At 43.2% G+C, this 23,436-nt stretch overlaps 1 protein-coding gene across 1 annotated transcript; it reads right to left on the minus strand.

Annotated features, from left to right (window-relative positions):
- Positions 1–519: 519 nt before the first annotated feature.
- Positions 520–21,980, minus strand: CFAP276 (cilia and flagella associated protein 276). The gene is made up of 5 exons (XM_082244332.1): positions 21,854–21,980; positions 13,061–13,177; positions 9,947–10,062; positions 3,032–3,147; positions 520–652 (listed from the first exon to the last, which is right to left on the minus strand). Exons 1-5 carry the CDS (start codon positions 21,926–21,928, stop codon positions 582–584), a joined length of 495 nt encoding a protein of 164 aa, XP_082100458.1. The 5' UTR covers positions 21,929–21,980; the 3' UTR covers positions 520–581.
- Between the last annotated feature and the right edge of the window lie 1,456 nt (positions 21,981–23,436).

Consider the following 23,436-nt stretch of genomic DNA (forward strand, 5'->3'; position numbering starts at 1 on the left):
GGTGCGGAGAATGATCTATGTGGACAGCTTTACCACTGATGCCGGCATCCTTAGATGTGCCTGTTCCAATCATCAACCATGTGAATTGCTAAATGTTGTACCTTCATTAAATTTAACCATATTGCTACACTTAGAGGCGCCCCTCTTCTCTTTTATACTCAGCTGTGACTTGAGGCTACTTGTATATCAAGACATCGCTTGTATATCAAGTCAAAATTTATTTGAAAATTTTGCTTGTCTTGCAAAGCGCTCTCAAACCAAGGTTTTACTGTATAAGGAAAGTGTTAAATAATAACCTTTTACCTTTGGCTGATCACAACGCATATGTGCAGCTGCAAGGAGGGTGAGCTTTAATCCCTACATGCCTCATATGCGTCCATGGTGGCGTAGGCTTCTGTGCTCCTAGCACAGCAATCTTGAGCTGTCACTGGCAGCTCCCAGTCCCGAATTACGATTGGGAGCCAGTAGGATAGACTGTGTAAAAATGTAAGTTAGAGAAATCACTAATTCATGCACTCGTTTATTGAAATTTATTTTTCAACCATAACACCGATATTTTACTGAACATGAGAGCAATCAAGTCAGATGCTGTAGTATCCACCATCTTGCTTCCGAGAGTAGCCTCGATTAGTTGCAGCTGAGTGATGACTTGCTAAAGAGTAAGAAAAAAAGAAAAGTCCATGCTTAACACACTATCAATGACCATGTTTCAGACAGAAAATGTTATTCGTTTTCTTCTGGACCCCTTAAGAAAAAAAAAAAAAGTTTTCCTAAACCAGCCCTAAAGTCATTTTTTCATCTATTAAATCCTCTTCTCTTGTTTTAATTTTGGATAGTAAAACATTTTTTTCTGCCAGTAAATACCTTATACAGCCCACTTCCTCTTTCTTGTCTGGTAATTAGCCTAGGGCTAATGACATCATGCACAGCCCTCACTCTCCTGAGAGTTTGCCAGGAAGGGAGAGAGGGATGAGTCACAGGAGAGCCTATGAGAGCTGCAGAGCTGGAGGGGGCTGGATGAGAGGGTGGAGATAACCAGAAACTGCAAAGATCTATGAGTCATTTAAGAGAGGAGAAATGTGCAGACAAGCAGTGTTGTGTGTGTGTAAATCCAGGAAGTGAACAGGCAGCAGCTGCCCACAGTTAAAATGGCAGCAACTTCAGCTGCCCATTTTATTTTGAAGATTTCGGCAGCATATTTGGCAAGACCAGAAACACAGTATATATAAAATAATATGCAAAATGGTTGAAGGGAAGCTTCAGAGTGGCAAATATGTTTTTATTACAAATTATGTGAGAGATATGCAGTTCTTCTTTAATCTCTTGCTAACCACCTGCCACAGATATACTGCGGCAAGGTGGCTCAGCTGCACAAAGCGTCGTACCTCAGGAGCGAGTGTGGGGGCGTGCCGCCATTCGCGAAAGGGGACGCTGATCTGGGGGCCGGCAGCCATGATTGCCGACGGGCACCCGCGATCACTCCCTGGGAAGACAGAACAGTGGTCTGCTTTTTTAAACCATGGCAGCCCGTTGATCCGTCAGCAATCAACACAGGACTTCTGTGTTCCTCCTATTTAGGAACACAGGTCCTTGTGTTTATTTTTAGAAGCCCATCCCCCTCACAATTAGAAAACACCCCCTAGGCATACATTTAACCCTTTGATCGCCCCTGGTGTTAACCCCTTTCCTGCCAGTGTCAGTACAGTAAGAGTGAATATTTTTAGCACTGATTACTGTAGTAATGTCACTGGTCCCCTCAAAAGTGTCAAAAAATGTCAGGTGTTTGATCTGTCTGCCCCAATGTCGCAGTCACCCTAAAATTGCTAATTGCCACCATTACTAGTAAAAAAAAAAAGATGATAAATCTTTCCCCTAGTTTGTAGAAGTGATAACTTTTGTGCAAACCAATCAATATACACTTATTGTTTTTTTTTTTTTACCAAAAACGTGGTAGACTACAAATTGGCCTAAAACGTTGAAAATAGTTTTTTTTATTGTGAATGTTATATAACAGTAAAATATATTGGGTTTTTTTTTTTTCAAAATTTTCGCTTTTTTGTTTATAGCGCAAAAAATAGAAATCGCAGAGGTGATCAAATATCACCAAAAGAAAGCTCTATTTGTGGGGGAAAAAAAAGGGCATCAATTTTATTTGGGTACAGCGTCGAACGACCGCACAATTTAAATTAACGCAGCGCCGAATCGTAAAAAATGTCGTGGTTAAAGCTAAACTTCGGGTACCGTTTTTATGCAAGTTTTACCTGCATGTCAATGGGATTGCGGATGTCAGCAGATGACCATCAGTTCCGCTTTTTGAGACGGAAGAGAACCCTATTTTTCTTCAGTTTAAAAAACGGAACGGATGCAAAAACGGTGTCATCCGCTGACATCCACAATCCCATAGACATAAATTATGTCCGTTTATCATCCGCAAACGGATGGGATGATAAACGGACATACGGAACGGACACTCCAAAGTGTCATCCGTGTCCGTTTAAAAAAAAAAGTGCCTGAGCGGATGAAAAAACGGACCTAGCCGTGTGAAAGGACCCTTAATAGTGCAGCCAGTCATAGTCTCTCCAATCACCACCATACCAGTCACAGTGTCACCAGACCAGTGTAGTTAGAATCGGTGTTCCTGATTGCTACCACACCAGATCAGTGTAAGTTAGCAACAGTGTTCCTGATCACCACCACACCAGTGCAGTGTTGCCTGGTAATGGCTATGGCCTATTTAATGACTACATTTCTGCATCTTGCCTATTTGCTGACCATGTCCCTATCTACCGCCATAACTGGCCCATCTGCACATCCAAATGACTACATACTGTGAGCCAGGCCTGCTCGTCCAAAATCCGTGCCTGACCTCACAAATTGGCTTCTGGAAAAATAGTCAAACATTCCCATAGACACACTCCTAAACCTTGCGTACAGCCTTCCCAGAAGAGTCGAAGTTGTTTTAGCTGCAGGTGTCCCAATACTTTTGGTAATATAGTGTATGTGCATAGTGATTGAAGTCTGTGTTACTTACTGATGGCTCCATCAATGCTGTATATGCTGATCTTCTGTGGACTCACTGATTGTCTAAACCCTGCTTTTTCCTCCTGAGAAGTGGATAATTCTTTGACCCGGTTTTTCAATATCCTTCTGCAAGACATTAACACAATACTTTCTTTTCAAATGTATTTTCACATTACTGACATCATACTCAAGCTCCCAGCACAAACACAGGAATGCCTGTATGCGGCCCTATGGATTAAGACCAACTTCTGTGAGGCTGCATATAGGTGTACAGTCAGTGGAAAGGGGTTAAGCTAGAATCTAATCAACCAATATAAAAGTATCTAAACGCAAAAACTAAATTTCTTGTATATTGCAGCTTATCAGTTTATAGCTGTGGTTGCTGCATGTGTTTTGAGTATCCATTCTGAAACAATTCTTCAACTCTCAAGACCAAATCCTTGAAAATAAAGTGCCTAGTTCAAAATGGGTTTAAACAATTTTCAAGACTTTCACCAATTTTGTAAATTACTCACCATTGTGCACACCCTAAGGCTGGCCATACATGTTCAATTTTCTTGTACAAGTTTCTGTTAGATTTACCAAAAACCATATAATATGGGGTCGAAACTAAACAACACTTTCAATTGTATCCTATAAGGCAACCCTTTGTACTACATAGTTAAAGGTAAATCTAAAGAAAATTGTACAGAAAATTGTATAATGTATGGCTAGCCTTAGGCTGAGGTCGGTAACCTGTCGATTGGGATCTACCTGTCAATTGCAGGAAGGTGACAGGTAGATAACGATCAGGGCTGTGCCAATGCCTCTCCTAGTCTCTGCCAGAGCAGAAGGAGAAGCAAAACAGTGCTGGATAAAGGGCGGGACTGGGAGCTGCTTTAGTTAACTTTGCAAGTTAACCTGCAGGTGATTGGTTGCTAGGTCCAACCCCCCAATCATTGGCTTGTTAACATGAAATGTTAACTAAAGTAGGTCCCGGTCCCACCCTCTATCCAGCACTGTGCTGCCTCTTACTCCTCTGTGATGTAAAGCTGCTGTAAGATAGGAGAGAGCTACCTACAGCTGTGTGCTGTCAACACTTCTTTGGGGGCGCCAGAGGAAACAGCTATAGAGGGGCAGAGGGCACAACTTTGGAGTGGGGGAGTTGCAGAGGACACTGCTATGAGGGAGAGGGCACTACAGTGGGGGGCAGAGGACACTGCTTTTTGGGGAGGGGGGGGTCAGAGGACACTACCGTGTGTGTGTGTGTGGTTAGGGGGGGCAGAGGATATTACTGGGGGGGTGATGTGAAAGGGGGCAGAGGACATCGCTGTGGGGAGGCAAGGTGGCAGAAGATACTACTATGAGGAGAGGAGTGATTTAAAGTGGGGGAGAAGATACTACTGTGATACTATGTATTTTTATTTATTTTTTTAAAGGATGATGATGACACAGAACATATCCACCCCCACCCCCAAGGATCTTAGACTTCCTCCATGTTGTACAGGTAGATCACAACCTCTGAAATGTTGCCTACCCCTGCCCTAAGGGATAAGCACTCAACAGATGGTTTTGACCACTTATCTCTAAGTTGATCAAAATTCAAATTTTATCTCTCTTTACTCCTTTTTTTTTTTTTTTTTCCTCCAGTGTGCAAGCTCTCCTTTCAGCAGTAATAAGGGAGACGAGGTTTGCATGGTGTAAAACATTATTGATTTAGGCCCAGTTCACACAACATGCAGTCCAGTGCAATTTTTTTTCTGCATCAAAAACTCATGGAAAGTAGGTTATATGGTTTCCAATGGCATAGTTCACACCAGTGCTTGCAGTTCCAGTGCATTCCAGTTCTAGAAAAAAAAGTAGAACGTGCTGCATTTTTCCTGCACTGGACTGTACTGGAACACTGTAAAATTCATCAAAATCACGCAGGAACGCCCCACAACATAGAAACGCACCAAAAATGTCCTGGAACACACATGTCCTTATTTAAGGTTAAGAAAAAAAGAGGGAGGAAAAATGCATTAGCCTGCTTAACCACTTGCCGACCGCCGCACAAGTATTTACTGCAGCAGTCAGCCACTCCTGGGCAAAGCGAGCCTGTAGGGGGCTAGCGTGCGCCGCCGGCAGTGCGCTCCTGCCCCCGCTCATTCCCTGCCTTGCCAGCGCGTGTGACCGGCAGGCTCCGATATCCGCCGGCCACTCGCAATCTTCCACAGGAGAGGGAGAAAGGCAGACGGCGGATGTAAACAAAGCCGTCTGTCATTCTCCCCGAAGTAATGACAGAGGCTATGCGATCCTGCTATGTAGGATCGTATGTCTCTGTGATTACTTCACTAGCCACGCCCAGTAACAGTTAGAATCACGCCCCAAGTACACACTTAACCCCTTGATCACCAATAAAGTTGACCTCTTCCCTGCCAGTGTCATTTTTACAGTAACAGTGCATATTTATAGCACTGATTACTGTAGTAATGTCACTGGTACCCCCAAAAGTGTCAAAAATGTCAGTCAGGGGTCCGATCTGTCCGCCGCAATGTCGCAGTCCCGCAAAAAAATCACAGATTGCCGCCATTACTAGTTAAAAAAAAACAATAAAAATTACATAAATCTTTTCCGTAGTTAGTAAACGCAAAAACTTTTGCGCAAACCAATTAAAATACGCTTATTACGATTTTTTTTTACCAAAAATATGTAGCAGAAAACAAATTGGCCTAAAATGTTAAATTTTGATTTTTACATTTTTTTTGAGATTTATTAAATTTAAAACATTTTTAAAAATATTGTTATTTTTTCAAAATTGTCGCTCTTTTTTTTGTTTATAGCGCAAAAAATAAAAATCGCACAGGTGATCAAATACCACCAAAAGACATCTCTGTTTGTGGGAAAAAAGGACGTCAATTTTATTTGGGTACAGTGTTGCACGACCATGCAATTGTCTGTTAAAGTCACACAGTGCCGAATCGCAAAATAGGGCCTGGTCTTTGAGCAGCCAAATCCTCCGGGGCTAAAGTGGTTAAAAAATGCACCAAAAACGCATCAAAAATGGTCATGCAAAAAAGCATCTGGAACGCATCCGGACTGCGTTTCTATGGCGTGACCTGGCCCTTAGGCCGTTTTTTAGGGCTGTATCCATGTAAACCTTTGTGCTAATGTTGATATGTGCACAACATAAATGGACCCTATGTGCTACTACCTAGTGATTTCAGGGTCATCATGTAAACATTAACAATGTGACTGCTGCTGAATTACCTTAGCCTTCAGTCATTCTGCGCCTGCGCCATTGCTGCTGAATATACACTATTGATGTTTATGGCTCATTCACACCACAAGGCATGCGCGTTGCATTGGAGTGTGTTGTGTTTTTTGTAATGTGTTGTAATGCGTTGGCATGCATTTTACATGTGTTTCATTTGTTTGCTTGTTTTTTTTGCCTTGGTTTGCCTTGCAGTGTGTTGCATTTATGTGTGCATTTGAACCTGTTGCACTAAAAAAAAAGTAGTGCATGTTATACTTTTTTTTCAGTGCTGGCCAAATGCAACGTAATGTGCTGGCCTGAACTGCATTAATAAGGGAGATAAATTAGCGATTACACCACCACAGAATGGTGCTGTGGGTGTATAGATAGTGATAAAAAGTGCCACGTACTAATAACTAGAGCAGTGGTCTCCAAACTGCGGCCCGTGGGCCAATTGTGGCCCTTTGCTAACCTTTAGGGGCACTATTCCTCCCAGTGTTACAAGGCAGTAGTTCTCCCACTGACACCATCAATGGGGTAGTATTCCTCTTACTGATAGCAATGATGGGGTACTATTCCTCTTCCTCCTGACCACCAACCCTGAGGCCATGTTTATTCTCACTGATGTTGAGCCTGGGGCATTTTGTACCCCCACAAGCCACAATTCGGCCCCCCTAAGGACAGTAAACTGGCACTTTGTTTGGAATTTTCGAGACCCCTGTTTTTTGGTTGCTATGTGTTAGGAACACGCTCACAAATACAAATCACAGTATGGTATGAATGAATGAACCCTTTACTTCCTCTCCCCCTATCTCCTCCTGAATAATTCATTCATGCAGCAGCAGTGCAGGCGCAGAATGGCCTCAGCCTGACAAGGCCCAGGTAGTTCTCTTTCTGCCGCACATTAATAGCTGATTAAGGGGGTGATAAAAGATCACTAATGGGTAATCAGCAGCACAAGAGCAGAATGAATGCAGGTCAACTCATATGGATGTAAACAGGTGTATGTCTGTATACGTTCAGATACAGTATAGACAATAGCAGTGAGCTCTAGTGCAGCTTTAGCTTTGCACTTTGCAATGCAAATGAAGTGTAGTGTCACTGTGTAGTGACAGGTGGCAGTGCCACCCTACTTCAGTGAAGCAGTAAAGAGAAGTAAGGGATTGTGTAAATTGAGATTTGTTTTTGTTAGGTTTGGAATGCAGTGTTTACCATTATTTCAGTGTTATAGAGCAGAGTTCATTTGCATTTATTGCAAAGATGATCAGCAATGGCAATCTCCATAATTCTGTCGGCGCAAAGCGGGTCTAAACTAAAAAACAGCTTACAGTCTTTAGGTGAGGTGACGAGATTAGTTTTCTTTTATCTGGATTTTTTTTTCTTTATTTTAATTCTTTTCACCTGGTAATACTGCAAATACCACACGTTCTGTTACTAGGTGGCTATGCTTATTTCTCCCAGGGCCGTCTTTAATATCTATTGGACCCTGGGCAAACATTTTCTTGGGCCCTCCTGAATCCACTTATCAACTATTTGCAGGCAGTGTGGGCTCAAGGGGCAGCTGCTTTTGGCCCCACAACAATGACTGGGCCTGAGGCAGCTGCCCCTTTTGCCCTGCATTAAAGACAGCTCTGATTTCTCCACTATGTCTATGGGGGAGCCATGGTTGTCACCCAGGGCTGGACTTTAAACATGTCTTCCTTTGTTTATCTTCATTACATGAGGGATGAGGGGATTAATAGTTTACAGAAGGAAGATTAGATTGGTTTATGCTTCCAGGTCAGCTCACAAGAAGTGACAAGCACACTTTGCATTTCTGGCAAAAGTATTAGATAGATAAGATAGATAAGATAGATAAGATAGATAAGATAGATAAGATAGATAAGATAGATAAGATAGATAAGATAGATAAGATAGATAAGATAGATAAGATAGATAAGATAGATAAGATAGATAAGATAGATAAGATAGATAAGATAGATAAGATAGATAAGATAGATAAGATAGATAGATAGATAGATAGATAGATAGATAGATAGATAGATAGATAGATATAGATAGTTATAACCCCTGTAAGATTTTTTTTTTTCTATATGTGTCCCATTGCAGAGACTTCACTTCCTGTGCCATAGCCAAACAGGAAGTGAGAGGAAATCCTTGCAAGTTAAACACCTGCTGCCACATAACATACCTGTACATCATTTGGCTTCAAGTGGTTGTACCGGGGTGATGCCTGCAGCTGCAGCATCATCCCTGTACCATTTTTTAGAGCTGAAGGTCTGCTCTCTTGTAATAACTACCAATGTGGCTAAGCATGCCGCTCAGCTATTATTACAAGCAGCGGGAGGGGACACCCCCCCCCCCCTCCTGCCACCTTCGGCCGCTTGCCCGGGTTCTCCCGTCCCACTGGGAGACCCGAGAGACTAGCGGACACGTCCGTCGGCTGGCTGGAGACTTCCAGCTTTGTTCGGTCTTGGATGTAGTAACCTGGAAGAGACATCATGACATCACTTCCGGTTTACTCAGGAGCCAACAGCGCCAGTTTTCAAGAATCAAAAGTATTCAAAAATGCAGATCTTGGCGTTTTGAATACTTTCAAGTGCAGAGGAGGGGTCTGGGGTCTAAAAGACCACAGATCCCCACATAAAGAGTACCTGTCACTGCCTATTACTGTCACAAGGGATGTTTACATTCCTTGTGATCGCAATAAAAGTGATAAAAACAATTAAAGGGACAATTTAAAAAAATTTAATAAATTTAAGAAAAAAAAAAAACATTAAAGCACCCCATTCCTCCGTACTTGCGCGCAGAAGCCAACACATATACGTAAATTACGCCCGCAAATGTAAACTGTATTCAAATCATACATGTGAGGTATCACTGCGATTGTTAGAACGAGAGCAATAATTCTAGCACAAGACCTCCTCTGTAACTAATATTTTTAAAAAGTGTCGCCTATGGAGAAAATTAAGTACCGTAGTTTGTTGCCATTCCACAAGTGTGCACAATTTTGAAACATGACACGTTAGGTATCTATTTACTCGGTGTAACATCATCTTTCACATCATACAAAAAAATTGGGCTAACTTTACGTTTTTTTTTTTTAAATTCATTAAAGTGTATTTTTTTTTCAAACAAATTGCGTTTGAAAGACCGCTGAGCAAATGCAGTGTGACACAAAATATTGCAGCAACCGCCATTTTATTCTCTAGGGTCTTTGCTAAAAAATAAATATAATTTTTGGGGGTTCTAAGTAATTTTCAAGCAAAAAATACTGATTTTAGGCAACAAATGTCAGAAAAAGGCCTGGTGTTTAAGTGGTTAGGGAATTCCTTGGGGACCCCCAGATCACCATAACTAGTGTCCCCATTGCAAGATTTCCACTCTATTACTTTTCTGGGGACAACCCAAAATGTGGGATTTTCTTTTACTTTCACTTTTGGTGATAATGGTAAACAGGACAAATAGAGAGGGTGAATCTCCCTAATGGGGGCACAGACAGCAATAAAAACTGACAGGCGTTCTAATCCATCTCCAAAACTAAAAAAAAAAAAAAAAAAAAAAAAATTGCCTTTAGTTATACTTTAATTCTTTACCTGCTATCAGAGCTTGATGAATTCACTTTTTGATGTAGAGTTGAAACCTTTACCCAGGTAATAAATATTAGCAGTTTCTGTGTACAGACCTTGTTAGTTATTATTTTTGACTTACCCATGGTTGTCTGTGAATGTCTCCACTTGGAATAGCGTTTCATTGCGGTTCTTTAAGAGGCCTTCATGATGGTTGTACATGGATTTCAAATTGAAGTCTAAGCTGTCAGCTGGAGACTATAAGATAGGAGTAAAACACATTACTGAAAATATGTTTATGTATATGGCATGTTACAGCAATTATTTCATAGTTTTCCTCAATGGGAAGGTTGGAATAGCTCATGTCTTTGTGTTTTTTATAATACATGGAATGTGGGCCTAACATCAAGTTTTAAAGTGTATCTATGTTCAATATATAACACCATATATCCATTTCCACATTGTATAAAAATTATTTCCAGCCTACTCCTATTAGACTGAACGATCTTGAACATAGGCGTGAGTAGGGAGTGTGCCGGATGTGCCTGGGTACACCCTAATCACCAGTGTTTCTAATCGTGCATGATCTATAAAAATCCCAAGGCTACAGTTGCTCCTACTCCCTGCTGCCTCCTCAGCCAATGGGAAAGGCACTGTACCTGCCCCCTTTCCCAACGCGCCTTATTTGACTTTAAAACAGGAGATCCCAGCAGCTGGAACGGGCAGGAGAGGGAGGAGTAAACACAGCCTGCAGTGTGGGACAGATTCCAGCCTACCAGGAGTAGGTAAGCTGCGCGGCCGCTCCAGCAGATGTCGATGACGAAACGCGTAGGGCGGCTCCATTGCATCATAGCGTCACTTCCGGTTTCGAGACTCTACCGCCGTGGAACGCGGAAGCTTCCCGGCGATTGCTACTGATCCGAGGCAGCTCTCACAGTGAGTGGATGCTACGTTTTTCCCTTATCATTTGTGATTAATACTTCACGGGGCTCCCCTCTTTCTTTTTCCATATGGAAACACGCCAACTGGTGCCTTGTTGACCGTGGAAGGGGACCCTAGGAGATTTACATTGGCCTGACTTCTATACACGGCAGGTTGTATACACAGCGCGACACCTAGTGGTTACACAGGTGATTGCAGCTGCCATTTTACCTTAAGGGATTTTTTCCCTGGTTTATTCATCACCTTTATTCACTTATTTGTTTTTTATTGGCATGTTACGCTTACTATAGCAACAGTGCCGGGAACATTACCCAACACATGTTTTCATTTTACTTCTGCACTGTATTGATTTAATTATTCGTTTATCACAAAAAATCACTGTCTATGTCATAAATTTATTTATTGCACTTTAGCACCTTCTGGATTGTATCTATCACACATCAGGATAATTTATCCTTTTATCTACCTTATTTGAACTCACCCAATACACAGTATATATCCATTTTACCTCTTTTATGGTTTTTATGGGATACACCCCCTTATTTATCATTTGATTGCAAGTGATTGCACTTTATCACTATTTATTGCATAAAGGTAGCGCCGTTTTCAACCCCTTCTCTGCACTTCACTTATATCTTGACCCCTTTGGGGTTTTGGTTGTTGGCTGCTTACACCTGATAGTCGCTCATGTTTCACCTCACACTCCATAGCGCTGGTCATTTTCTGCCTTTATCGGGGGATGCCTAGTGCCCCCCCCCCCCTACACAAAGGAGGGAGGAGTGGCTGTGCTTCCTCAAGCAAGGGTTTTTTTGTTTTAGAAGATGTTAGATCAATTTTTTTTGTCTGAAGGCAACTGCACTGCCTGCTTCTCCTGGACGAGGGACATTACAGTCTGTGCTCCCCACGATCTCTGCTAAACCTCAATACTCATTACCTGCTTACTAACACACTGACACCCCCTCCTCTTCTGCATGACCATCTCATGTGTCTGTGGGCTGCTGGGGCACTATAAGTCTCAGCATGCCAGGAGATGGGAGGCAGCAGCAAAGTGTTAGGTCAGACTGACTTTTTCATGAACAGTGCTGGTGTGTATGTATGTGTATATACGGTATGTGTGTATAAGTGTGTATATACTGTATGTGTATATATACTGTATGTGTGTATAAGTGTGAATATACTGTACGTGTGTGTATATATATATATATATATATATATATATATATATATATATATATATATATATATGAAAAGTATGTCCACGTACAGTATATTATGCACTCAATACTTGATCGGGGCTCCTAATGCCGATCAGCCTGTGGTGGCACTGCTGAGGTGTTATGGAAGCCCAGGTTGCTTTGATAGCAGCCTTCAGCTCGTCTGCATTGTTTTGTCTGGTGTCTCTCATCTACCTCTTGACAATACCCCACACATTCTCTGTGGGGTTTAGGTCAGGCAAATTTGGTGGCCAATCAAGCACAGTGATACCATGATAATTATACCAGGTATTGGTACTTTTGGCAGTGTGGGCAGGTGCCAAGTCCTACTGGAAAATGAAATTGGCATCTCCATAAAGCTAATCAGCAGGGGGAAGCATCAAATGCTCTAGAATTTCCTGGTAGAGGGCTGTGCTGACTTTGGACGTGATAAAACATAGTGGACAAACACCAGCAGATGACATGACTCCCCAAATCATCACTGACTGTGGAAAATTCACACTGGATCCTATGCAACTTGGATTCTGTGCCTCTCTACTCTGGGACCTTGATTTCCAAATGAAATGCCAAATTTTCCACAGGTGGTGACGATATGACATGACCTTGAAGTTTGTAAACATACTTTGCAAAGATCCCCACACATTTACTTCCTTGAGGTCTGTGACACACGTAATCACTATGCCCTGTGAGTAGGCCTTGCTGTGTCACGCATTTCACAGAGCGTGCCTTCTCAATTATATGGAGCTGGGAGGAGGCGTGTCAGGAGGCGGAGTCAGTAGAAAACACGCAGGGAGTCCAGGAAGTTGTGGAAAGACATGGCTGGGAAAGAGGCAGAACTCACCACATGAGGAAAATTTTCATTTAAGCTTATATTGGATTGCCAAAAATACCTATTGTTTGTATTCTTGTTACAATGCTAATGTTATAAAATGAAAGTGTATGCTGTGACCATAGAACTCCTTTAACTGGGAAAATATTTGTAAGTGTAGCATAGTACCCATGTACTGTGAGAAGTTAAGGTCATTAATTACGGGGCTCTTAGATATTATTAGTAAAGGCAAAATCTTTTTGGGGTTTGTTAGTCATTATAGGTTGCTTACCTCAGGATCATTGTAATAAGCAGACCGTCTTGTACTTGATAGGGTTGGAGTTGCATTAAGACGGTTCCAGGGATCTTCACGACTTGTTGAATTAAATGGTTTTTGGTAGCATAAACTCTGAAATGTAGATGTAAACCGTATAAAAATTGTTTTCTCATTAAAGTAAAGCCTACTTTTAATGTAACGTAATTAATTTTTCAAACTGAATGAAAACAAAAAGAGTGATAATGGAAGGGGGGGGGGAGGGGTCCTATTTCTTTGCCCATATTTTGGCCATCATGAATTATACCCATTTACTATACCATGACTGCAGCACGACAATTTTTTTTAAATCTAAATAATTTTTTTGCTACAGGCAATGTCCCTATATGCCAACTCATACTTTAGTGGGAGACATTGGAAGTGCAGTCACTATAGATCTGAGGGGGACATGCAAGGAAAATAAAAAACAGCATTGTTGCTTGCACATGATTAGATATATAGAAATCAGCAGAGCTTCCCCTCATTTCAGATATTCCCCCCAGATCTAGAGCGACTGCACTTCCAAGTGCGTTTGCAGTGCACTTGTAGTGCACAGTGGGTTTGCCTTTAGTAAATCAACCCCATTGTACAATGTTAATAAATTTAGCGGGCTCTGTCACAAAAAAACCCTAAAATATTTTAAAAGAGAAGCATGGGTTTTCCTTTTTTTTCCAATTTATACTCACCTAGGTGGATGCAGCCTCGGTTTGAGGCTGCATCTGTCCCCCGGTGCCTCTGCACTGAGAACCGATCGAATACCGCTGATCGCTCAGTTCTGACAGCTCCCCGAGCAGAAAGCTGCTGACTGTCAGTCAGCAGCTCTCTGCTCTGCCCTCTCCTCGCTCACTGGAGCATTGGGCTGTGGAGGGGCAGAGAACGGCCGGGTCACTGAGAGGCTGAGCCAGGTGTCAGTCCAGGGATCTGGCGGATTCCGATTCTGTGGTTGTGATGACGCGGTCAGGAGATTGTGAAGGCCATGGCAAAACCTTCAGTTTATGCCTCTTGATGTAATCCCCGTGGATTTCGAGGTGTGTTTAGGATCATTATCCATTTGTAGAAGCCATCCTCTCTTTAACTTCAGCTTTTTCACAGATGGCATCAAGTTACCATCCAAAATTTGCTGAAATTTTATTGAATCCATTTTTCCTTCTACTCGTGAGATGTTCCCTGTGCCACTGGCTGCAATACAACCCCAAAGCATGATTGATCCACCCCCATGCCTAACAGTTGGACAGAGGTCTTTTTTCATTAAATTCTGTGCCCCTTCTTCTCCAAACATACCTTTGCTCATTACGGCCAAAAAGTTCAATTTTAACCTCATCGGTCCACAGAACTTGTTTCCAAAATGCATTAGGCTTGTCTATATGTTCATTTGCAAAGTTCAAACGCTGATTTTTGTGGTGAGGACGTAGAAGAGGTTTTCTTCTGATGACTCTTCCATGAAGACCATATTTGTACAAGTATCTCTTTATAGTGAAATAGTGTACCACAACTCCAGTGTCTGCCAGATCTTTCTGGTGGGATCGTGCAGTCAAATGTGGGTTTTGAATTGTTTTTCTCACAATCCTGCGAGCTGTTCTGTCTGATATTTTTCTTGGTCTTCCAGATCTTGCTTTAACTTCCACTGTTCCTGATGACTGCCATTTCTTAATTACATTCCGAACAGAGGATATTGACATCTGAAAATGCTTTGCTATCTTCTTATAGCCTTCTCCAGGTTTGTGAGCGTCAACTATTTTCAGTTTCAATTTTCTAGACTAGTATGAGCTAGTATGTGTTTTTCTTTCAGGTGTTCGCTTTTTAAAAAACAAATTCGGAGGTTTACAATCTCTTTAAGGCTTATTGGTTGTTATGCCGGCTGCTCCAGATTTTGTCTTCTCCATTTATCGTAAATTCCCTTCCTTGTAGTTTTTATTCCAATGAATATCAGCATTCTCTGGTTGGACAAGGTAGTGATCATGATGTCACCATCTCTCCTCTCCACTTTATCCAATCAGAAAATACTTTATATTGCTATATTCGCTGGAAAAAAAAAACAAGGTGTTCTATGAATAGTGGCAGTACTGAGCGAGTAACCCACTGTGGTCAGTGTGCAGAGGGGAACCTAAGCGGAATCCAAAAGATAGTAGTTATCGTTGTAGTAGCATGGACTACTACAGTGATTGTCAGCTTCCCCAGTGGCCTACTTGGTATGAGATATGTATATTTACGTTGTGCCAAGCTGGACCAATACAAATGTACAATAAAGATCATACCGATTTAGCTTTGAAGCAGAACTCCACTTTTGTTGAGAAAAAAACATTCCACTCTGGGTGATCTCTGTACATTACTAGGATTTTAACAAACTTTGTTGCAGATTCCTACCTTTTGTTATTCTAAAGAAATCATTGTTAGTTCCCCTATGCCCCTGTGCTGAGTGGGTGTAATGGGAGTGGTTTCATAATTATCAGCTGTGGCAACTGCATTGCTCTAATGAGGGAAGCTGCTGGGCCTGCATCCCTTTAGACGTGTTCCTATTGGGAGTATCTCACCAAAAATGACATTTTTGTTGCAGGGGATGCCAGAAATCTGACTTGTATCTTAGTGCAGACTTCTGGGAAAATTGGTGAGCCAATCACACAAGCAGGAAATTATGTTTCTGGGGTGTGGTCAGTACACATTCTGTGTACGGAACAGCTAGAGGTAAGGTAATTTTTAATAACATTCAATTACAATATGATTTGGTGTCACAATTGTATATGTAGCACTGCCCCCTAGGGAGCTGCCGAGTGTGGATTCCCCTGGGTTACCCATAGCAACAGTCTGTAAAACTTTTCACTTTAAGACTTGGCTCAGACAATGAACAGTCCAGGGGATTTGTTTTTTGGTGTTTTATTTTAGAACTTGGATGGAAGAAGGGATAAGTGGGAGACTCCAACTTTGAACTATGCACAATATAGAGGACAGCTAGCTGCAGTGTATGCGGCAAGGCTACTGCTTCACCTTTGCCACAGAAGTGAAGGTAGCTCAATATGCTCCTATTAAAAGTATTCTTCAGGGTCTCAACTTGGCACCCCCTTTCTCACTTGCTGTGTGTGCTAGCCCCTGTCCACTGACTCTCCTCTGGATCGATCCCCTTCCTGGGAAGACCCCTGGCAAGCTTCCCGGTACTCACGGACACTGTTTTTCCCTTCAGCTCCACTGGTCAGCATCCACTGGACTTCCTGGCTCAGCATCACCCTCCTGGTCTACTAGGCCGACTGCCTGTAACCACTTTCCACACTGACAGGAGGAGAGACAGCCGCCACCCTCCTCCTGGGACCTGGCTTCCCGCCCAAAGACGCCCTGTCAAATATGTCCCTGGATTGTATATCCAATCCCAGGATGCACCACTCCTGTGCCAACCCTCTGTGACAGCCACAAAAGCCTGTGTGTCATTGGCTAGGTTTCCTCCACTGTCCAACAGGCTCCCCTATTGGATACAGTGGGGACACTCTCTCAGCCCAGATGAATCACACATGGACACATGCAACAGGCATAACTAACAGATCAGGCTCTCCTGATAAGCAGGCAGATCAAAACTATGCTTGTTCCTAGCACCTATCTTGGAGGGTGCTACATCCACCCCCCCCCCCCACCACCAAAAATGAGCCATTTCCCTATTGGATCTGGGGCAGCCGCCCCCTACAAAAATCCCTACTGGAAAAATTCTGAGGGGTATCCCACAAACTTGGAAAAGGGGGAGAAGGGAGAAAAACAAATGTACATGCATAAGTTATGTAAAAAAATATAAATATTTTGTTTGTACAGGTATAATACAATTTCAGGGTGCATTTGAAGCAATGCACCCCCCACCAAGCAAAACTTTGCTCTGGTGGACAAACACATCCTAACTAACTATCTCTAATTGTTTTGGTCAACCTAAAAAGGAACAAAGAGATTAGACACTTATGCATATTTTACACTGAAGCAACATTTGCCTAACTTATTGTTGATGAGAAGACCCTCCCCGTGGGGGCGGCCTTCTCATCCAGCATTGCCTGACTCAATCTAACAGGCATCTACTTGTCAGTCTTGACACAACGAACAACACTCCTCAAAGGCGATCCTGAGCCCTGTTGCTGACTATCTACTAAGAGTCCGAAAACGGGTGTCTGCAACATTCTCTCCACCATAGTGTTCAGCACCCACTTCCCAACAAACACTGTGTTGCCGGAGCCTGGACAACTTATCAGCCCTGTAGGGATGTGTAATAGCTTCTTCAGGGGCCCCTGGCATCAGGGCACCTCCAACCGAAAATTCCAAGGGCACCGCTCACTTCTTCCAGGCAGTTACCCCCCCCCCCCCTTGAGTTCCTTTGTTGGCTCGTTGGCCCAAAAGTAGTTCACCTGGAACTCTGAGTACATTGTAATCCTTGATCCCGGCCCGATGGCCCAAAAGATCTCCGGAACTGCAATTGTCAATCTTTAAGTTCTCCTGAGAGGGTCGGCCCTCTAGTATAGGTCCACTAGCCAGTGGTATCTTAAGTTGCCCCCCAACCCCTTTTTTTGCAGGGATAGAAAGGGAAGGGGTAATGGACATAGGGCATAAGCCCCAACAACAACTGGATTTAAATGTTCCTTTGCTGTAGTATATATTTTTTTTTCTCCAGACAATGAACATAGGCTAGCCAGCCTTAATTGAACTTTGTATATCTTCCTCAGCAGTAGAAATCTGGATGGGGAATTCGCAAAGTCTTCCCATCCTTTTCCTGGCCCAAATCCAAATAGATCGCCTGCCCATGATTCCATTGAGCCTTCACAGATAGGAAAGTCTTCCACAAGTCCAGCCTGGCTGATTGCGGTATGACTTGGGTACAAAGAGGAAGTCCCATATAGCTTCATCGCACCAGGACTCTCTTTTGGCCTCTATCTCTAGCATGACCTCCCGTGGAGCATAGGGATAATCATACCCATACTCTAAGGCCACCTTCCTCTGTATCCCCCTTTGCATCCTGGAAAAACTGGGGAGGGTCTTCCGATTACCTCTCCCAGCTGGGGAGTATGGGGTCTCCTCTCTTTTGATGAGGGAGGGGTAGGCCTCATTTTGATCCCGTGCCCAGGCATAGTTCTTAGGTGGGGTTAGGTCTGGGGCCCGATTAACATAGGCCTCACAGAACCCCAGATTCCTGGCGCACTCTCCTCGCACCATGGAATCCCTAGTCTCCTCATCAGGTATATCAAAACGAGCTGGACTGCTCTGATCTCCGGACCCCCAGTCCCATTCAGTCTCTTCCTCAGACTTCCAAACATCCAGTCCCTCCTCCAAGAATCCGAACCGATTCTGGAAGCCTGGAGACCCCACATCAATGACCCCGGCCTCTTCCTCGCTGCTCACACTCACACTAGCAGCCCCGGTTACCACTGGCCACTTTCTTCCCTCTGCCTGTATGGGAGCAGACTTCTTCTCTGCTGCTGCAGTTTTCAATGCATCAGGTGGCCACTTCCCGGCCCGTACTACCTGCATGTATCCTGACTCAGACATTCGGGTCTCCTTCCATGTGCACGCTGGATCACTGAAAGACTGCATGGACTCCAACTGCATCATGAACCGCAGCACTCCTCTGAGAGGCCCCGACTCCGCAGCCGACAGAGCATGAGTGACCCCGGTCTCCCATGTCACACTCAATTTTCTGGGCCGACCTTCACCCTGCTCTGCCGGCAGCAGCAGATTGCCGCAGTGCCCACACTGGCCCAGCTTGCATCCGCATGGTAACACTCAGACACTGACTACATACCAGACCCAAGTGCTCCATGCCTCCTCCAGTGCACAACACCAGTCTGCTGGGCACCATCCACACCCCTGTATGCCACAGGGTGGATGTCTTCGGCTCTCCGATCTGCTTCGCAAGTTCTCCGCCAACATGTGGGATAGCCTCTGCGCTCCGGCTCACTCCGGTACTCGCCATCTTGCTCCTCCGCACATGTGTCTCCCTCTCAGCCCCTCCCGGAGGTGGAAGTCATTTATAGACTCTCCTTCCCGGTTCAGATTGGCTGTGCGTGAGCAGCGTCTCTGCCCACTTCTCCAGATTGGCGGTGGCTCCTCCTGCTAGGCAGAACTTTACAGTTTGGTAAAACCCTTGCAATGTGCATACTGTATATCCCCCAGAGGGGAATTTTTTTTTTTTTCTCAACGAAAATGATGTTACTCTGTAAAGCAACACTAAACAATATTCTTATTCTCCAAAATATAATCCATACACATCAACATGTTGGCCCTGTTACCAGTTTTTCAGGAAATAGTTTTTACTGTGTTTTTCTGCCTCCTTGTAACAGGTATGAAGGTAACTAGGAAGTACAGGCAATACAGTGCTGCCACGGGTGAAAAGATGGGGTTGACAGTGAAGGATGTCCTATAATGACAGCTGGAAATGAGGTGTGTTTGTACAGCCTTGCACATGGATTCTGTAAACAGCAGAGAAGCTTTTTAAGGGATTGTGCAATAGGGGCAGCAAATATAGCAATAGGAGAAAGTGTGTCAAATGAAGGATGCATTTATCAGCTTGACATTCAGCACATCCTCTAATTTAACACACTTTCCCCTATTGCCATATTTGCTGCCACTACTGCACAATATATCTGGAGCTTTTCCACTGCTTAAGTGTAAGCCTGGGTAAAAAACACAAATTAATTCATCTCTGCAGAACATGCACATTCCCCCATGTTGTATAACTTGAAAATCACTGCATGTACAAAAAAATATCTTCTGGTCCAGCCGAAAATCCAGTGAGATCCTAACATCTTGTGCTCTCAGCTTCTTTGGCTCTGAAATTCCAAACAGTGCTATTAACCTTGCTCAGTACTCTTCTGTAAACTACAGAACCCCCCCCCCCCCTATATTATGGTGATAAAGAGGGAAAGAGATATGTTCTGTGGTCTTATACAAAATAACTGGGGAATGCTGACAACACTGCTTTGAATTTTTGAATTTCAGTGTGGCAGTGGTACCATGTTGTCAGCCCAAACAGGAATTTAGGAGCACACTGGATTTCTAACAAAAATGTTCTGTTCTTACAGGGTTTTAAATAAATAAAACATGGGATAATGTGCATGTATTTCAGAGGTGTGCTGCATAATTATTTTTTATTTTTCCCCAATCATGCATTTTAACAGAATTTGCATGCTGTCCCAGTTATTACAGCACATTTTCCACTGGCATCACCACTGTCAACCGTGGCAGCACTTTAGCCTCAAGCCCATTCTCCCATAGCTCCTAACTGTCCCTGATTTGGAGGAACTGTCCCTGATTTGGAACAATGTCCCTCTAACCCTCTTTCCTCCTTATTTGTTCCTCATTTTGGTCTGATCTATATAGTTGTATATAAAATGCACTTTTTAACTGTCAAAAAGTGTTTCCAGTGCTAGCCCTTTAATCCAGTTTATAAATTGCTACATTTATAAAGGAATAGTAGTGGTAAAAAAACACTTATGGGTTTTAACTAATCATTTTTTTTGTATAATTCTCCTTTAGGGGGCAAGGCAGCGTGTGTCCTATGCCTACATACTTCTACTAATAGGTGTCCCTCGTTCCCATCTCAAAAAGTTGGGAGGAATGCCCTTCTCCCTTAATCTGTCATACTAGTCAATACCTTTCCATTGCCTTTTCAGCCAATTTCCTACCTCTCCTGATCCTGACGCTGGCGAACTCTTGCAAACAACAGAAGATTGGGAAAGGAGGTGTTAAATTAAAACTGTACTAAAAGTGGTTGTAATTCAATGCATTAACATAAAAGGCATTCTGTGTGTAGCAGCCCCTCTCAGCCCTCCTAATACTTACCTGGGCCCCATCTTGCTCCAGAAATGTCCACGAATGGCTCGGTCATCCAGGACTCTCCCTCTTAAATGGGTGGCTGAGACACAGTAGTGGCGCCATTGGCTCCCGCTGCTGTCAATCAAACTCAGTTAGCGAATGAGGCCGAACCACAACTCTGTGACTGAGCTGCAGCTTGGCTCAAGGGCCAGGAGCTTCAGCCAGGGACCCGAGAAGAGGAGGATTCGGGCTATTGCACAGAGCAGGTAAGTATAACATGTTTGTTATTTTTATAAAAAAAAAAGAGAGAGACTTTACAATCACAGGGCGCTGGTCCTGAGCCCTGCCCGCGTCATCCTTCTCCTGGCTGTGTTTCATATTGCGCTCAATCCGCTTTCTCCTCCACACGGGGACTCCTGTCCCATTGCAACTGGCGGTACCAGCAGCTCCCACGGCCCGCTTAAACTGGCATTCCGGACCTACAGTTATTGATGTGCCTGTTTTTTACCTATCTATTGTAAATAGCTCTGTTGTGGGGATTTTAAAATACAACATCTTACTGCACATAGAGGCCCTTCTCTGCTTTTATTTTTGTCTGTATATATCTGTATAGAGTCTGCTAAACACCACCAAGAAACCTACCCTAGTGCCTTGGACATTTTTGAAATTGCTATGGATTTATACTTTATAACTATATTTCTTGCATATTCTGTATTATGACCAAGCCCCTGCGCCTATAACCTCCTCCTCTTGTTTACAATCACTTAAAAGTACATTTACATTACATTTAAAGCCCAACTTTGGGTCTAGGGAACATAAAAAAGGTCTACTAACCTGAAATAGGCACAAGGTTTTTTCTACCTTCCTGCATTCTACTTCAGCGCAAAAAAAAAAAAAAAATAGATTTCCTCTGAGCATTCAGTACAAGCTACATGTAGGTGTCACTTTCAGCCAGATCTTTGCATATATTCTTTTTAGATGAGCTAGCAGGTGACAAAATCATACCTGTGTCTCCTTTCCCTGGAAGGAGTTGTCATTTTCATATCTGGGATATGGAAATGGGTCTCTTGTAGGTGGCATGATGTGAAGCAAGTCCTTGGTGCAGAGCGATGACAGGATCCGTCAGTAGGAGACTTTATGCACTTGTGTGTTTTGTTTACACTGGTTGCTAGGTGACAGAGACAGAGGGGTAGCAGTTACAGAGCAGGAAGTGTAACAACTAGGCATGCCACTAAGTTCTGACAGCTTTTATAAATTAGACTTGAACTCTATAACCAAACACAATTCTGATTGCACTCTTGTAGTATGGCTTTGTTCTCTTTCTCTGCAGGTTGTGAATGGCTTTACGTATCTTGCAATCTATGCAATGCTAAAGGTTAAAAAATACAAGTTGCCTATATGTTTACTTTTCTATGTATGTTATTTCAGGTTTGTGAATGGCTAGCTTAGTACAGACAGCTCTATAAGTTTAAAGAGGAGTTCCAGCCTGGGGAAAAAAAAGTCAGCAAATATTGTGGCTGCTGACTTTTAATATAAGGACACTTACCTGTCCAGGGATATCACGGTGTCAGCACCCCAAGCTGATCCATCCATCGGCTCCGGGTGCAGGCACTGGCATCTTCACTAAGGAAAACAGGAAGTGAGCAGCCTATTTCCTTCTGCACATTCGCGAGTTGCGCTGCACTTTCTGTCTGGTCCTGTTGTGTTCTGGGACCTGTGTGTCTCCCAGAAGGCAGCGGGGGGAAGGAGGAGGGGCCAGAAATTTTGTAGATCCAGGCACAATTATTGCAGCGATCTTACCTGGAAGTGGGAGGGGGTACCTGATTTTGACGCTCCACCAAAAGGTGTCAAATGTGGTAGCAGAGGGGGGAGGCAAAGAAGCAGGGAATCCCCTTTTGGGAGGAACTCTGCTTTATGGAGGAATAGGCTCCCTCCAGACATACCTTACCTTTATGTATATATTGCTATATATACTCAAACATGGAGACTCTGGGATATAGAAATGTGTCTCTTGTAGGTGGCATGATGGGAAGCAAGTCTTTGGTGCAGAGTGATGATCGGGTTAGTCAGTAGGAGACTTTACTCTGTTGGAGATTTTGGCTGGCTATATACAGCGGGTATAGAAAAGAATCGCCCCCTCTAAAATAATCAAATTTTCTTGCTTTGCAGCCTGAAATGAAGACAGACACAGTTTTTATTTTATTTGGCTGTATAAGTGCAACTTATAACATCCAAGTGAAAGAAATAACACCACATAGTAGGGGGAAAAAAATCTGAAAAACAATCACTGAGTTGGAAAAAGATCACCCCCTCCTAAAAATGACTCAACCAGGTGTAGCTAATCACCTTCTCGAGGGCATACAAAGCCATTGACTTTCAATTGTGATCAGCTGTGGTCATTTTGATTAACTTAACACGAAAAGAGCTATTCTGGAGCATTTCAGTCCCTCGTAGTGGAACTGAAGCAAACAATCAACTGTGGGTGGCAAGGTACTGTCAAAAGATTTCCGGGATAAAGTTGTGGACAGGCACAAGTTAGGAGATGGATACAAAATAATGTCAAAGGCTTTATTAACCACTTCTTGCCC

This window comes from Pelophylax lessonae (genome assembly GCF_965119305.1).
Source record: "Pelophylax lessonae genome assembly, chromosome: 2".
NCBI classification, from domain to species: Eukaryota; Metazoa; Chordata; class Amphibia; order Anura; family Ranidae; genus Pelophylax; species Pelophylax lessonae.

Bases quoted from the DNA above. Each gene is read 5' to 3' on its own strand.
- CFAP276 (XM_082244332.1), bottom strand. From the start codon at position 21,928: ATGCCACCTACAAGAGACCCATTTCCATATCCCAGATATGAAAATGAC. The intron at 13,178-21,853 runs GTATGATTTTGT...TCTACATTTCAG, and splicing joins TCCAGGGAAAGGAGACACAG to AGTTTATGCTACCAAAAACC. The intron at 653-3,031 runs GTAAGTAACACA...CTTACTCTTTAG, and splicing joins CAGCATTGATGGAGCCATCA to CAAGTCATCACTCAGCTGCA.